Raw genomic sequence first — 18,250 nt, forward strand, 5'->3', positions numbered from 1 at the left:
GTGGTGGACCCTTGGTTTGCATATCTAAACCTTATTTTAAAATATATTCCTACAATCGGTGCATGTGAGGAGTCCTCTAGTAGGATGTTCTGAGGATAGTGTTTGTTTGTTTTATGTTTGTTTCTTTTGCTAACTTTTCTTGTTGCTTTGGTTTTTTGGATGATCCCTACTTTTCTATTCTGAATTTTAGTGGTTCATTTAGTCTATTGTGTTCTCCAAAAGTTTCTCAAAGTTATATAAAAGTGAGTTTGATTTACTTGACTTTCTCATTGAGTTTTGCCCTAAACCCTAAACTTTTCTTGTTGCTTTGGTTTTTTGGATGATCCCTACTTTTCTATTCTGAATTTTAGTGGTTCATTTAGTCTATTGTGTTCTCCAAAAGTTTCTCAAAGTTATATAAAAGTGAGTTTTGATTTACTTGTTTTTCTCTTTGAGTTTTGTTCTAAGTTGAATACATCAATTTTTATAATATTATTCTTCAAACTCTTATCTATAATCACACATATACCATTTATAGTATGATTCCTACCCAAATATCATAATTTAAATCCTAAACTATCAATCTCCTTACCCTTCTCTCCAACCTATTTAGTTCATTGAATACACATAATATTTATCTTCCTATGAATCATAATAATTATTAATTCCAGTAATTTTCCTATAAGAGAATTTATATTCCAAGTTATTATCCTAATTTTAGTTTCCTGAACTAGCTTCTTTGTCCACATCCGTCCTTGATGTGGGAACCTTTGCCTATTTAACACTGCACCCGGGCACCGGTGCAGTAGCCCTTGCACATTTGTTGTATTCAGGCCATACAGCATGTCGCTTCTAGGGGACGCCTTAACACTAACACAATTTTTAAAAGGATTCATGTCATGATTATTCGACAAGTTTTACACTGGCTGTTGACTACCTAACACAACTCTCTCTACTTTTCTCATCCAAGACTTGGGATCTGACGACGACAGTGTTAACTTTTATAAGTGACCAATGAAAATAAATAAAACTATAGCTAAATAATTCAAATGAAAACTAATTCCATAATTTTCAATTCCTCTCAAATTAACATATACTTTTATATATCAAATTGCTTCAGTTGACGAGTAGAACACAATGACATGCTTTTTGATGATTTGTGTAAGTTGGTATTTTAGGCATTTTTAAATTAATCCAATTGTGATATCAAACTCAGATTTTACACATGTTATACCTTGGAGTGGACAGCCTCACATCCACTATGCCTTAAAATACTCAACTGATTTGAGACAATCATGCCCTCTCTGAGCATGTTTCACCACGTAATTATGACATTCGCATAATTTCTCTCAAAGTGTGTTGGGGACTATATTGGATGTGAAACCTCATGGCTCACTTGATAGTCAAATCATAAGCTTCCTAACTCTTTAGATTGTTGTCTATTTGGTTTTAAAACTATCTAAAATCTTTGCATCTCAAGTACACTGCAACATATTGAAATGGAACTTATGGAATGGCAAAGTGCAAGGAGAGTAAATTCATGTAACTCCTATATGAATTAAGTTTGCTCAATTAAAGCTGTCAGACTTATTTGAGATTTTTTTGCCACATTAGAAGGGTAATTAGCCCCGGTAATCTGTGCGAAGGGAACTTCGACATAATAAAGTTGTGGCATCAAGGTTAAATCTTTGGGAAATTGATGTTTCCAAGCAGCCAACTAAAAAAATCTACTTCAAGTCAAACCAGTTCTAATTTTTGAAATAATTAATTAGACCAAGTTTAACTTCTAATTAATTAATTCATGGCCACTCTAGTCATTTTAAAACTTATTGAATGTCCAAAATCTGCGCAATCAAATAATACTTAATTTATTTAGTGCAATTAAATATTAATTAACCTGTTCAATCACGTTAAGCTCTAACTAGCACTAATCACTATAGTGCTTAACGTTGTGAAAATCAGATCGGATAATGAATCGGAAGGAGAGGTTCACAGTTCGATGGTTCGACCGGGATTGAACCGGATGATATAATAAATATTAATTTTATTTAAATATTAGCATAATTTGTATAATAATGATGTAATTATATAAAACTATGATTAAAAATTGAAGAAAATAAATAATCATGAAGCATAAAACATGAATGAATACCCTTTTTTTGTAAATTGAAGATATGAAGTATTGAGTAACTGATTTGTTCTTCGTAAGTTCACATTTAATTTGTTCACGAAATCTTCAATTCTTTTTCTCTAGCAGATGAAACTGTTAAAATTGAAATGAACAAAAGAATATCAATTAAATGATATGTATGTAATACAGGGAGACAAATGCATCATGTGAGGATAGTAATATGTAAAACAATTTTATCATGGAGGATGGATAGAAACCATAAGTTAATTAGACCATGCTTATTCTGTTGTGCAAATCAAATTATGGGCAGATCACAGAAAATAATGAATGTGTTCAAAATCATATTCAATTTTTGGCTTATTGGAGAATTTTATGAATTATGAAATTCCATGAACCAATACTTTGCTGGCGTTTTCCGGCTTTGGAAGCGGCAAAAAGGGAAAAAAATGAGGCAATGGAATGAAATATTTGAATAAAAGAAGTGAGAAATAGAAATGAGCAATGATTGGTTTACTAATTGGGGAAAATAGTATTATTTATCTGATTCGTTTGTCTTTGGTCTTTATCATCTCCCACTCCCAAGTTTGCAAAGCTTGGGGATAGTTTCATCTAGTGAATGAAAGCAGATGAAAAGTTTTAATCAGAATGGATTTTTTTGGCGTTTTTTCTCTTGATCTCCCGAGAGAAAGAAAGGAACCTCACCGTCTAACTTTCAGATCTTTCTTTCTCTTTCTATCGCTAACTTGGGTCCTTGATGAAGATTAACAAACTTGAAAAAGAAAAGAAGGCAAACAATATCCAAGCTCCATTTTTTTGCAGCAAGAGAACAAGAGCCGATAAAACCAATGGAAAACACACTTCTCCAGGAACCTACAACGAGAGATATGAGAAATCTTACAAAGCAATAGGAGTAGTTTATTGTGAGAGAGAGAGAGAGGATCGTGCAATTTGTGCATTAGTTACTTTGAGGGAAGCTATGCGAACGTGAGAAAGACAGAGATGGTTGCGGCCTAGGAGGGAAATTATCAAACTACGGCTTACGCGCTTATGATTCACGGTTCTTTGAACAAATCAGAATTTTAATGATGTGAAACAATCCGGAGTTACTTAGGAAATTTAAAGATAGCAAATTAACAGTGTTTCCACAATAAATTTATTACTTATAACAATGGTTGATCCTTAGAATTCTTGGTTTTTAACTTGCGTAGGCAAAGAAGAGCGAAGTCGGTTAACCAAACAATTTAAGAAAATGCAAAGATCAATTGTAAAACTACGACGATAAACAAGAATCCGCGATTTAATAATGAGAACTCTCACCTTTGGAGCCCATACGCTCAACTAGTCTAGGCTTTTAGCGGAAAAAGAGTCTCCACATTAGAACCGAGGTCACTCCGAGGAAGAAGGAGCCTAAGATCGTCGTTCTTGGATAGGTGGCCGGAGTGGTGGAGGATGGTGTTCGTCCAAGGATGATCCAACGTCCCTTTGATCTTTGCTCGTCGATCACATCCACTAAGGTGTAATGGATACGGTCGATGTAATCTTTAATGGTGTCGTCGAAATCAAAGCCCACGTCAAAGAACGGTGATTGGAGGATGTCAACTTGATCTCGATCGTCATGCACAAATCCAAAGTCCCATTCGGGTTCTGCCATGCATCCTGGCCGGAAGGGCACGAAACACCCAAAGGGAAAAGAGGAAGGAGGAATTCGGGTGGGAGGAAAGGAGGGGGGTGTAGGAATTCTGAATTAATTTGAGATTTTGCAGGTTTTTGTGGGATTTAATTTGAAATTCAAATTAATCCAAGGAGGGGAGGGGGCGGCAAAGAGAGGAGGGAGTTGGGCTGATTTTGTTGAGCTATTAGGGTGATTAGGAGAGAGAAAGAGGATTGGCCGGCCAAGCTAGAGGAGAGGGGGGTTTCAGTTTTGATGAGGTGGGGCCCAAGTTTAAGTAGATAATTGAATTAAATATGAATTTTTATTTCAGATTTAATTATGTCTTAAGTAACTTCCCAAACTTTAAAATGAGAGGGAAGCCAAATTTGAATTTCGAATTTGGCTTTAATCTCATTAATGGGCTGGATTAATGAATGAGCACCAATTAGGAAAGTGATTACTCAAGGGATTTGAAATTCAAATGCTGAGAATTCAAGAGGGGGAGGCAGCGGGATGGAGCTGTGGGGCTGGCCGGCGGAAAACAGGCCGGTGGGAGGCGGGCCGGCGGGTGGTTGAGCGACTGGCCGGCGGAAGGCTGTAGCCAGGGGCCGGCGGCTTTGGCCTGCTTGGAGTAGGCGGTGGCAAGAGCAAAGGGAAAAGAATTGGGAGTTTCTAGGGACTTGAGTAGCCACGGATCCACTAACCTCAATTGCTGTCAATTCGAATTTCCACCACGAATGAGGGGACGAGAATTTAGAACTCACAAAGAGATCTATTTCCTCCGACGAACTCACTAAGAGATCGGGGATGAGGAACTCACAAAGAGAATTCAAAATAAAATTTTCATTTCATCAAACATGAAATTACAATGCATGAGGCCTTATATAAATAGCCCAAAATGAAATAACAAGAAATGACACAAATGCCCTTCCGGGCTACGTAAGCGGCTCAATGCCCATAAGGGCAAAAGCGGAAAAATATCAAAATAAAATAAACTACTACTTAAAATGACAAAATACGACTCATGCTCATGGCCGTCGATCTCCGGCGTCTCATAAAGATACGTGTGTTGAAAAATGCTGACGATGTCCTCATCATTTAGACCCTTAGATTAGCAATCAACGGTGCAATTTCTTCAGCATTTCGAGCCGGACAGTTCATTTAAACCCAGCCGGTGAAATCGGCCGAACCGGCGGTTCATCCAATTTTTTTATCAGTTCGACGCTAAAACTATTTTGATGTTCTACTGGATCAGTTTCCCAGCCGGTTCAACGGTTGAACCGGCCAATCCAGTCCAATTTTAAAAACACTGATAGTGCTCGAGTATTCCATAACAAATCAACCCTAACATTTTTACTGTTGATTTCATTTGATTTATATTTTTTTTCAATAATTCAAATTCTGCGCTCTAATACATATTTCTCTACTCCTAAATCAGGCTGCTTTCAAGATAATTTTGGAAGTACCTTCTGATCATGTAGCATTGTCAAATATGCCAGTTTCTAAGGAAGAAGTAAACGGGAATGTGAAGAAGCTATTTTACCAGGAATCTCCCATTATGTCTACTTATTTGGTTGCTATTGTTGTGGGTTTGTTTGATTTTGTAGAGGCCTCCACAACTGATGGTAAGTCAGTATGATTGCAAATTATGTGACGTCTTATCCTGTGCTTACGTGGCAAGTTTTAATTTTTTTCTGTTTCATTGGATCTTATTCAGGGATTAATGTTCGAGTCTACTGCCAAGTCGGTAAAAGTAACCAAGGAAAATTTGCTTTGGACGTAGCTGTGAAAACGTTAGATCTTTACAAAGAGTAATGCTCAGACTTCATATTTGATGTTGTATTATCCTTTTTTTTTTGTTTTTTCATGTTGTTTCAGTTGTGTGTTATTAGGTTCTTTATTTGGTACTCAGTACTCTGGCTATTAGAATTTTTCTTGCGAATTGTCTGCTGGTTTTAGGTTTTTTGTACTCATTGATTGGTATTGTTCTATGCGCTCACCTGCTTTCCTCTCCGCCAATTACTTTCAGTTGATGATTAATCGCCATAATCCAGGTACTTTGCTGTTCCTTATCCACTCCCTAAACTTGACATGATTGCCATTCCGGATTTTGCTGCTGGTGCCATGGAGAACTATGGCTTAGTGACTTATAGAGAAACGGCTCTTCTCTATGATGAGCGTCATTCAGCAGCTGCAAATAAACAAAGGGTAATCTATATTTGTTTAGTTATTTGCAGTACTCAATTGCATAGCTGGTTTTCCATTAATACTGCTGGTTTTCTTGATTAATTAGTTGGTTTAAGAAAAACACAGCTCACTCTATAGAATATCATATTGCCATTGCACTTCTTTTTGATGAACTGCTGTCTGAATGGCATTTTCAGGTGGCAACTGTTGTTGGACATGAATTGGCACATCAGTGGTTTGGTAATCTTGTAACCATGGAATGGTGGACTCATTTATGGCTTAATGAGGGATTTGCAACATGGGTAGCCGAGCTCACTTTCTTGCGATTTTTTTTAGTTGACGCTCCTGTGAAAATATTGAATGAGTTTAATTTCTTAATTACAGGTTAGCTATTTAGCAGCAGATTCCTTGTTTCCTGAATGGAAAATATGGACACAATTTCTTGATGATACTGTTTCAGGCCTTAGGTTGGATGCTCTTGCGGAATCACATCCTATTGAGGTGAAGTTCTCTTTTGAGCGTGCCAAATTTTGTTGTTAAAAAATAAAGACATTACTATTCTCAACTCTGGTGTAAGAAACCTGAATTTAACTAGAATTAGATTGTGCATCATTTCTTAGTTTTGTAAGAGGCCCTGAGTATTAGTTTAGTTGGTTCAGCTTAAATTAGCACACTGACTAGTAACGCGAGCTGAACTTATACAAAGGGTGAGTTCGTGTTGCGTTGGGTGAGTGTGTAGGACTTTGGGGTGGCGAGGAGGTGCTTTCATTATTAACAGAGGTTGCACCTATATTTGGTAGTAGGGCGGTTTCACAAGCAATAGCTATTGGGAGGCCTGTGGGGTGTTTCACAAGTAGACTCTATGGGATTAGAAACGTAAATATTTTCTCAATACTTTCTGATTATCTGTTGACATCAAATAAGCTTAGTTCCGTTACAGAAATTGAAAATATAAGTTTTGATTACAGGTATAAGTTCCATAACCGAGCAATATTAATGCCTCACTCAAGTCATGGTTCAATTCCAAATCCCGCAATGCTAGCAAAGGTCAACAAACTGTGTCCGTCTTTATCAAAATCACAATTCTGGATCCAATTTCCATAAATCCAGCAGAAGGTAACAAACTGCAGGCCTAGTAATTCCAGCAAAGTGAGAACTGTAGATATCAAGAAGCCCAACAAACCATAGATATGAAAGCAAATAACGGCAGATATAGAGGAACTGAAATAGCAAGTTGTATACGATGAAAATTCATGGCATATACTAGCACTGCTTGAAGGGAAAAGGATAGGTTTTAAATTGAAACAACCACAGCCAAATGAAAATTTCAAGGATTAAGCAATGTCGAAGCAAAAGAACCACATGCTAATGAGAGTTCTGAGCAATAAGTACCATTAAAGCTATATGAACAATGGATAATTCCTAACCACAAACAACTAAAACTGAGTTACATTAAATTAAAACCCATGCGATTATACCAATGAGAAAAATCTATGTTCTCAAGAAACTATAAACCATTTTAGGAAGTTCACATCAGTCTACTTGGCTTTGCAATAATTGACTCTGACGACTTGATCATTGATATTCTTATAATAGTTTTGGCAGAAATTTGCACTTTGTGCAATATAATTTAGAAGCATCAAATTAATATTTGCATGGCCAGTGCACTTGCTGGAATCCACCACCAATAGCGTACACAATCTCATAATTAAAAATAATTTTAGGAAAAAAAAATGTAATACTATCTAACAGAGCATTAGATGCGAATGCATAAAGAAGAGATGAAAAACAGAAGAGTGCTTGAAGTTGATAGCAAGAAATATGGTCAAATCAAACACATTATGAATGATCGTTCATGTCTCACATTTAATTTCTTATAGGTTTCCAATTAAGCCTTTCTCTATTTAAACATACCTTTAAGTTATAACTAGGTTTAAAATTTTTGTACCTTTATTCATATCTGCAAAAAAACTTATAATTGTCATAGACAGCAATCAGTTTTTTTCGAGTATGCTCATACAATTCAAGTAAATCATGCAAATGAAATGAGGCATGTAGTGAAAATGCTATGAAATTTATGTGTCACAATGAATACCCATAATGACCTATAATAAATTCATAGAAAATGAGATGATAAACAAAATTAAATTAGGGAGAGAAAGCGAGAGAGAGAGAGGATCTTGTGAGGGGCAATTTGTGAGGCGTTTCACAAAGGTTTCTCCAAGAAAAGATCCAAGTCATCTTCTCCGATCACCGTCCCTTATTCTTAGAGGTTTGAGAGAGGTCCACTTCAGTAATCGATTAAGGTTCTATGCCAGCTTCAGGAGGAAGCAAAAGGAGTTGGGTTCTTTGCCTCACTGGTGTTGGTGGAAAGGAGGTTTTATACAGGCTTCTCTGCCTTGCTATGGGAGAAAAAGGAGAGTCATTGAGTTTAGTGCAATACTCGGAGGGCGCCTCCAAGGAGTGGATGTAGATTGAGTTGACTGAACCACTATAAATTTATGTGTTTCTTTTCTACTACTTTTTTCGTATTTAATTTCTGCACGTTAAATTTCTTTGTGATGAATTTTTGTTTGGTTGAGATTTTGTTTTTGATTGAAAGATTTTTTAAAATACTAATTCACCTCCCCCCCCTCCTCTTGGTTACCTTTGGCTAGTTCATAAGGGCTTAATATCCCTAACGAACTTTCAGATCTATCCATGAATAAGATTCCTCCTTCTCTTATTAACATGATTAAAGAGGAATCAAGTACTTTTAGGTTATAAATTTTTTTTATTATTAATGGAGCAAATTCTGCTTTTCTTTAAAAAAAAAGAGTATATCATCTTCTAATTTTTTTAAAATAGAGTAGTGTCCACACTTTCTTTTTTAAAAGATATCTTAAGTAGGAAAGTGCTTAACCTCTCATACCAAGCCCTAGGTGCCTGTTTCAATCCATATAATGCCTTTTTTAATTTAAAAACATGATTTGGGTATTTTGAATTTTCAAAACCTAGAGGTTGTTCAACATAAATATCCTCTTGACCGCTTCAGCCCAAAAATATTTAGGAAGTGAATATTCTACCAACATGGCTCGAGCGGCTTCTTTTAATGTTCTGTTCTTCCTTTTGACTACCCCATTCTGCTAAGAGATTCTATGTGCAAAAAAATTATTATCAATTCTTTTTTCTTTACAAAAATTCTCAATTTTTTTCATTTTCAAATTCACCGCCGTGATCACTTTAGATTATTAAAATCTCATATCCTAGTTTTCTCTGAATCCAAGTCAAAAAATCTCTAAACTCCTCAAATGATTCACTCTTCTGATATAAGAATTTAACCCAAGTGAATCTTGAAAATTCATTTACAATCTTAAATCCGTATACCTTCTCTTTTAGACTTATAGTTCAAACTTGTCTACATCACAGTTGTTTATGCCTAAATCCATTATTCAAACTATTGGCAATAAATTGATGAACCGTCTTTCATATTGTTTGCAATACACCTGAAGAATTCCAATTACTTAGGTGTTTGTGATGTAACTACTTAATAGCATGTGGTAATAATAACAGTCTTTCTCTGCAGGTTGATATAAATCATGCTAACGAGATTGATGAAATTTTTGATGCGATCAGTTACTTAAAAGGAGCCTCTCTTATACGAATGTTGCAATGTTTCCTTGGTGCTGAGTGTTTTCAGGTTAGGATTTTTCCGTGAACTGATTTGAGAGTTTTTTTTGTTATTTGTTATGTTGAATTTCTTGAAAATATAGATGTTATTCTAAGATTTCACCTTTGAGTTAAACTAAAAATGGTTCCATGTTTTATTTCTGCATCACTTCTTCTAAGTTTATGCATAATCTGTTTTGGGGGGCATATGGTTCAGCTCTGATCTGACCATCCGTAATGGTTAGCTGCCACTAACCCGTGCATAGATACAGTTTATGGTCCAATAATTTACATATACCATCCTGGATCACATTTCAATTTTCTTAATGAGCTCTCTGTGGACTTGGAATATTGGCGGAATAGGCTCTCTCAGAGTTTATTCCAATCTTTACAACATGTACATGAATGCAGCATTATAGGCTATTTGGACAATCATTATTGAAGAAGTAGTGGCAGCTGTACTAATAAATCATTTTTGCTATTCTCAATACTGGAATATAAGTATCTTCTACTTAAACTATACTAACCTGAACATGTGCAAACGTGATGATGAATGCTGAACCAAGAATATACATACCATTTGATAGGCTTTGGATAGCTTTCTTACTTTTTTATATTGTCTTCCTCACAGTGCTGATATACTGGAAATGAGCTCCATTATGCGATACCTGTTATTCTATTTCACTTACATATTACTTTTTCATTTAGAAATCATTGGCTTCATATGTGAAAAGATATGCTTTTTCCAATGCAAAAACCGAAGACTTGTGGGATGTTCTTGAGGAAGGGTCCGGTGAACCAGTAAAGATGTTGATGAATTCATGGACAAAGCAAAAGGGTTATCCAGTTGTTCATGTGACTTTGAGAGATGAAAAATTGGAGCTTGAACAGGTATGCAAAGTGATTTTTTAAATATTTGATGTTTTCATCATTATATTTTTCTTAATAACTTTTGCAGTGCTTTTTCTATACACACGTTCAAGATTTCCTAATGTTATTATGAGCTTTGAGTTGAATTATGGGGTTTTGGGAATGAATTAAATTTGGATTGAATTTTTAAAATCACTTTGCACACCTACCTACTTACTAGTCTGAAACAAATGCCGCAATTCTCTTAAGTTTTAGGAGAAAGTACTCTCATATTTCTATTCAACAGACCAAGAGTAGCGCGGATAGGTTTAAGCATATGAAATCATTTATTTTTCCTTGCCTTTTTTATCACTGATTTTGTAACTTTAATTCTTTTACGTATTCTATTATAATTGCTGATCTATATGCCGTGTATTATCGCAAGATATATTTGTATTTAGTAACATCCAATTCTAGGAATGAAAGCTGACTGGTGTTTTTAATGCACCGTTAACCTGTTGTTATCGTTTCTGCTTTCGATTAGTAAGGTTTTAAAATAGAATTTTTAAATTGTTCCATCGGCCTATCAAGGCTTTGAGCAAAGCGGAGAATGACACTATGTTTAGATGGGGTTGTTTCTCTTGGGTATTCATAAAATCTATCAGCAGATGTATTAATTCTTAGCCAGTTTGAGGGTATAACATCCAAAATGGAAATTTAGCAATGCTGGAAATATTTAGGTTCAAGTGCAAATGTCATAAAAGAATTAGTCCTGTTTGCAAACTAAATTTAGCGAATTACTGATTCAGATGCGATAAATAACACTATAATTTCACTCAGTCATTCTGTAGAAATAAGCTTTTTGACACCAATAATCTCTTAATACATTGTGTTAATGTTAGGACATTCCCTAGAAGCTACATGCAGTATGGCCTGAATATAGTGAGAAGTGTGCAAGGGCGGATGCAGCGTTAAATAAGCAAAGGTTCCCTCATTATGGACGGATGTGGGCAAAGAACCGTGAATTGGGAGAAGAACTTTGAATATAAGTTTTCTTACAGATAAATTAATTGAATTTATAGATATTATATTTCATAGGAAGATAAATATTTTATACATTTAGGAAGCTAAATGGGTTCGATAGAAGGTTAAGGAGATTGATATTTTAGGATTTAAACTATGATATTCAGGTAATAGTCTGATGTAGGCAAAGGGGGGGCAAAATTATTTGCCTTGTGTTTTTGGTGAGCTGCTATGTTCTCTACTAAAATCAGCTCATTAATGTGTAATAAATGATGATTTTAGGTTCATCCCCCCCCCTTTTCTATCTTTGCTGACCCTTTGGTTCCCCCCCCCCCTATGACCCTTCGATTTTCCTGCCTGGCTCCTTCCCGTGGCTAGTTCTCTCTTTTGTCTCAGACTTCTTACCTCTTTCTTCTCTCCACAAGTTCCTTGCCACATGTATCTTTCTTCTCAATGATTCCAAGCAAGTTTAGGACTTTTATTATATAAGTTTGTAAGTGTCATTTTTATGATATAAAGTGGTATTATATTTCATTTTAAGTGGAGTATTTTATGTATTTTCTTATTTTCTAGGAAGTCTTTTAGTATCCTTGCAAAATTAGGGTCTTCTTAATTTTTTGCTTACATCAATTTGGTATCAGAGTCTAGGTTAGGATTTTCCTAGGTTGTTTGTCTTTTTTTTTAAGTGTTTAGAAAAATGGAAAAAGACAAAAATATTGAACCAATGGTGGATGAAAATCATCCAGATGATCTTGAAGTCCCAATTCCTGTGGATAGATGGTTTCCGTAGAAGGAAATTCAACCGACCCAATTCAAAATGAGTTATACAAACTTCAAATGAAAATGCATGTGTATGGAAAATTATGTGAAGAAAAAGAAACTTCTGCAAGAATAATTCAAGCAAGAATGAGAGATGATTCTAAAGAAATATTAGACGAAAATTTGAGAATTAGATGCACCTCCTTCGCCTCGTTGGAAAAAACCAAAAGCATCCTCATCAGGAGATGAGCTCTTTCAACCGGGGAAGAATCTGATGTAGGCAGGGGGGGGGGGGGCAAAATTATCTAGCAGCTTTTTGGCCTATTATTTCCCATGATTTGATTAGTTTAATTGGAGGAAATTTGGGCTGCTTGGCTGCCCCTTTTCTCCTATATATATATATATATATATATATATGTATGTGATGTTTTGTAAGCATAAAAATGAGTTTATGGCTGATTTTTGGAAATGAAAACTTGAGGGTTTTCGTTGGAAAAGCTTGAGAGCTCGTTCCATTCCTCTTCTCTTCTTGGGAAGGCTTGCGAGCTTGTCCTCTCTTTCGTCTCAGACTTCTTACCTCTTTCTTCTCTCCACAAGTTTCTTGCCACATGTATCTTTCTTCTCAATGATTGCAAGCAAGTTTAGGACTTTTATTATATAAGTTTGTAAGTGTCATTTTTATGATATAAAGTGTTATTGTATTTCATTTTAAGTGAAATATTTTGTGTATTTTCTTATTTCCTAAGAATTCTTTTAGTATTCTTGCAAAATTAGGGTCTTCCTAATTTTTTGCTTACATCATAGCCGTATTAGAATTGGGTTGTGTGATTATAGATAAGAGTTTGAATGATAACATTGTAGAAATTAATAGAATTGGAGATAAAAGTATAGCTGTAAAGATTATTGTTGATGCTAATATTCTCAATATTATAGATATTTATGCTCCTCAAGTAGGGTTGGATATGTGTTTAAAATTAAAATTTTAGAATGACTTAGAAGAACTATGATATGCTTCTTGGAGGCCAAGAAGCGAGACAATTTTAGAGTAGGTGTAGACTCCCAAGAGAAAAAGAGAAGAGAGAAGAAGAGAGGAAACCATAAAATTTCATTCATGCTTGTTTGTTTACAATAGGGTCTATTTATACTACTTGGATATGCCAAGATTATAAAATAAGTTTGGTCTACCTCACACATTCCTTATTAAAAATAGGTAGATTTGGTCTACCATACTCAAGAGAACAAAATAAAGTAAAGCTTTATTACACCTTTGTAGCTCACTCAATTATATTACAATACATGATTTATTTTGGAGATCTTCTTCTTCTTTGATAGACTTTGATGATTGTATGTTGGTCCTTCATGTTGGTAGCCCATGCTTCACAATTTGCTTTTACCAAATTCGGATCTAATGAAATGTGTTGATGTTTAACACTCCCGTCGCCATGAAAAACAACCTTGTTCTGAAGGTTGAGAGAAGTAAAAGATGAAGCGAGTGCTGAAATTTTTTTCCATGTGGCATCTTCTACTGTGTTTAATTTCCATTGCAACAGGACTTGACGATGTGGTAGGCCAGAAAGCTTTAAAATGGGGGATGCTAAAAATGGCATAAGGAATAAGTAGTGGTTGATCATTATAAGTAAGATTTTACAATGTGGATGGAGTCAGTGGAGGTTTTCCTTTAAGTAGTTTGAGAAGAAAAATGTGAAAAACTAGATGAATTTTGCTATTAAAAGGAAGGGTTATGCGGTAAGCCATGGGCTAATTACCTCTTGAATTAGAAAAGGGCCAAAATATCATTTAGCTAATTTGGAATGTGTTATGCGGACAATTAAGTTTTGCATGAAGGGTTGTAGTTTAACCAATAGTAGATTTCGTATTGAGAACTGCAAATCCCTTTTATGATGATTTACCATTTAGTTTCATGTGATTTTGAGCTTGAGACATATTCTGACGGAAGTATTGTAACAGAGTGTCATGATTTGTTAATAAGGTGTCTATAGAATAAATGTCAGAAGTGCCACGAATATATGGTGGAATTGATGGAGGTAATTGACCTTATAGGGCCTGGAAAGGGGTCATTTGAATAACTATATGAAAGGATGTATTATAACAAAGTTCAGCCCATCAAAAAAATTTAGATCATAATTGGGGAGTAGTGGATGTAAATGTATGAAGATATTGTTCTAAACAATGGTTGAGGACCTCAGTTTACAAGTAACAATGATATGTGTGAAATGTTCGACCACTTGAGAAGCAGAATAATTAGTAGGTAAAGGATCAAAATGAGCATATTTGAACAAACGATTAATTACTATTATAATGGTGGTGTACCCTTTTGATGTAGGTAGGCTGGTAATGAAACCTAGAAATAAATCTTCCCAAATTTGTAATGGGATGGGTAAGGAGTTAAAAGACTGGTAGGAGGCAAGGTAGAGGTTTTAATTTGTTGACAAGTAAGACAATTATTAATGAAATCAGTGACATCTTTATGGAGTCTAGGCCAATAAAAATTAGAAGAGATTTGTTTAATATTTTTGAGGATTCCCTAGATGTCCGGCAAGAGGTGTGGAATGATATTCAATGAGAATTTGACTTTTTAGAAAAGAAGACTTATCGATATATATACAACTTTTAAAATATAGAATAATGTCTCGAATTTGGTAATCTGAAGGAGAATGTTCACCTTACTTTAATCAGTTTACTCTATCTCTTTGAGATGTATTTTTGGTAAAAAAAATTGCAAGTTGATGTTTCTATTACCAGTCTTTTAATGCCATTAGTGGTCACGTCCGTGATAGAAATGGGCGTTACTTCTCCACTTCAAATGTAGGTGTGGATACTCGCATCTTTTTGTGATTTGTTGCCTTAAGGTTGAATTTGAAAGAATCCCTCAATATTACTTATTCTGCAAGATCTTTGGCCACAATTATTTTGGTTATTTCAAGGCCCATTTGGATTTAAGAAAGGAAAAGTTCAGGTCAAGAGATAACACACAATTGGTTGAATCTATGCTCTTTCCACAGCTGTCTGTGCTAAGAATAAGATTCCAATTGATCCTCTAGAAGCTAAAATTGTGTTACCAGCCCTACTAGTCTTACAGTTATATTATCTACACCTCTGATACATAGTACATTGTATGTTGACCCTCCTAATCTAGAAGTTCCTCATCTTACTTATGTTGAAGTCTCTGATGATCATGATTTACAGCATGCTCTTGATTCTGCTGGGAGCTTGCTGATTGATGGTATTCTGGTGGATTTGAGGTTTCATATCTTATTTACTAGATGGGGTCAGAACAAGAAAAAAAACCTGTCAGCTGAGTGGTTTTTAAACTCCGATGGTTACTTGTGCTTCATGATATTTTTATTTCATTTTATGCATTTTTTCTCTGACAATTCTTGTTAATTGCCCTTGTTGTACTTAATTTATTATCAAGTTATAAAATTGCGATGTAAGGAAAAAAAAATTGTTTTTAGCTGAGTTTGAGCCAAGTAGAAGTGGAAATTTTTAATTTAAATTTGAGTAAAACTTGAATCTAACTATATTTAGTCCTAAATGAGGTAGATTTAGAAATTAGATACATGGTTACATGTTATGGGATGTTGCTTCCATCTCACGAGCTGATGTAGGTGTTACTTGATTTGAAAAGTGTGGAAAAAGGACAAGTTTACTTATGGTTTCATATTTTCAAGAATTCCCTTGTTGGTGCCACGAACCAGTTTTTTAGGGTATATAATGTACGAGGCTTCAGAGTTCAGACAAATCCAAGTTCTGATCAATGGTTCACACGCTCTGTCTTAGCCAGTTTTATGGGTCTATTTAGGTCTTTTGGATTTATAATCTTCAGGTTATAATGGAGGCACAACCTAAATATTGCTCTAGGCCTACCATCTAAATAAGAATATGTGGTTGAGGGGATTGAATCGTGTGTCGTTTACAAGTATTTCAGTACGTTTAACAACGAACCAACTACTAGCTTGCTTAACTACAAAACAATCATAGATAACTTGTTTTTAGTCACATCCCTTTTATTTACCAATGCAATTAGAATTGCTCGTGCTTTGAAATTTTTATATCTTTCTAATTTTGAAAATCTAGTTCCTTGTTGATCAAGCATTTGTTTCTCTAGTGCAGTCTCATTTTCTGGCAAGTGGTTCCACTGGGGCTGGGGAGTGGATTGTTCCTATCACATTGTGCTGTGGTTCATACGCAACTACGAAAAAGTTTCTTTTAGAAACAAAATCAGAGCTTATTGATGTTTCTCAACTTTTTGATTCTTCAGTCACTAATACTGGAGAAAAAGCTGGATTCTTTTGGATCAAATTAAATGTTGATCAAACAGGTTTTTACAGGGTGAAATATAATGGCGAACTTGAAACTGGAATCAGATATGCAATAGAGAACAATAAACTATCTGCAACGGACAGATTTGGTAATTTCTTTCGGCTTCTTCACTTTGAATATTAGTACTTTTAGTCCTCTTAATCATTTCTATTAATTCCTCTACCGTAGGGATCTTGGATGATTCATATGCACTATGTATGGCTTCCAAGCAGAATTTGTCATCATTGCTATCTTTAATGACAGCTTATAGACAAGAACCTGAGCATACTGTCATTTCTCACTTAATCAGCGTATGCAATTCTTCGTACTACTTTTTTGTTTCTTTAATTGCTATATTTTTCATGTCTCCTCCATTTGTGGATTGCAGGTGAGTTACAAGGTAGTAAGCATGATAGCTGATGCCAGTCCTGAGTTGTCTCATAGCATCAAGCAATTTGTAATTAGGCTCCTCCAGCATTCTGCGGAGTAAGTTGCCACAGAAATTAGTTAATTTTTTTTTCTATTTTCTTAAGTATATATTCGAATGTCTGGTCACCAGCACTTCAGTAATGACTTGTTAGATCTCCTTCATATTCTTGACAATAAAGGGCACCATCATTACGTACCTTGTTACATCTACTCTATTTTCTTGACAATAATGGACACCCTCGTGCGCGATGCGGTGACCAACTCGATGCAAGATTAAAATTTTATTTTTTATTTTATGCAATATAATTAAAAAAAAAATTAGAAAGAGGGAGAGAAAGAGAGATTTTAAATAAAAGAGAATTTTTCTTTAAATAAAAAACCCAAAAATACCCAAAATACCCTCACTTAAACCCCTAAACCCTCATATCCTCTCCCAACCGCCCCCACTCCCACTCACGATCAAACTCACGCGAGGCCGCCCCCCTCAAGCTCTCTTGCGATTCTAAGCTCTCCAACCGCCGACCTCCTCCCTTCAAGCCTCCAACCAAGGTTTTTCACCGTCGCCGCCTTGATTACTGCACACTTAAGGTAAAAAGCCCGACACTAGTGTTTTATATTTCTATGCATGAAATAAGTACTCATGACCGCTTTTTTTAGCGGGTGAGGAAACTTAAGTACCCGTGACGGTCTGAGCGAGCGGGGAAATTCATATGCATGAAACTTAAGTACCCGTGACCGCTTTTTTTAGCGGGCGGGGAAATTTATTATTTGTAGAAAATTTGTTTAATTAAGTAACCGTCATTGCTTTTAGGCGGGGAAAATGCTATAATTTAAATATGTGCTCAAAGACCCCGTGCCGTTTTTGTTAGCGAGCAAGGATTGGAACTGCGGCCGCGGTTTCACCCGACACCTACCATGACTACCTTTCTTGGTAGGCGGGAAGACCTTACACACTCTGATGCAGCCCCCTACGCGAGGACGACACCAGAGTGCTGCATAATTTTTATTTGAAAATATTGAGGACTTAAACAAAAAGTGGAACTTGAACAGCAGGGGACTCAAATTTGACAACAAAGTTGAACTTGAAAATGATCATATGGAATGGGACTTTAACTTAGCAAGTACTCAATCAAATCAACACAAATGTTAAAGACATAGATCTTTCTAATGAACATCAAAATCAAGTGATAACTTTAATTTTTCAAATGCATTTGAAAGAACATTGAGATGAATACATAGATTTGTGGTGGACTAAGAAAGTCCTACATCCC

At 35.4% G+C, this 18,250-nt stretch overlaps 1 protein-coding gene across 2 annotated transcripts in view; it reads left to right on the top strand.

Moving 5' to 3' along the window:
* LOC110105162 (aminopeptidase M1-like) overlaps positions 1 to 18,250 on the top strand; it is a 37,406-nt gene that overhangs the window by 12,923 nt on the left and 6,233 nt on the right. For both annotated transcript variants that reach the window (XM_028693816.1, XM_028693817.1), the window contains exons 4-13: positions 5,200 to 5,386; positions 5,479 to 5,572; positions 5,816 to 5,969; positions 6,146 to 6,250; positions 6,333 to 6,449; positions 9,514 to 9,627; positions 10,305 to 10,487; positions 16,362 to 16,659; positions 16,740 to 16,861; positions 16,939 to 17,036. In XM_028693816.1, the coding sequence (XP_028549649.1) occupies positions 5,200 to 5,386; positions 5,479 to 5,572; positions 5,816 to 5,969; positions 6,146 to 6,250; positions 6,333 to 6,449; positions 9,514 to 9,627; positions 10,305 to 10,487; positions 16,362 to 16,659; positions 16,740 to 16,861; positions 16,939 to 17,036 (1,472 nt within the window). The remainder of the gene's footprint in view (positions 1 to 5,199; positions 5,387 to 5,478; positions 5,573 to 5,815; positions 5,970 to 6,145; positions 6,251 to 6,332; positions 6,450 to 9,513; positions 9,628 to 10,304; positions 10,488 to 16,361; positions 16,660 to 16,739; positions 16,862 to 16,938; positions 17,037 to 18,250) is intronic.

Source organism: Dendrobium catenatum, unplaced genomic scaffold (genome assembly GCF_001605985.2).
Source record: "Dendrobium catenatum unplaced genomic scaffold, ASM160598v2 fragScaff_scaffold_370, whole genome shotgun sequence".
In the NCBI taxonomy this organism is placed as follows: domain Eukaryota; kingdom Viridiplantae; phylum Streptophyta; class Magnoliopsida; order Asparagales; family Orchidaceae; genus Dendrobium; species Dendrobium catenatum.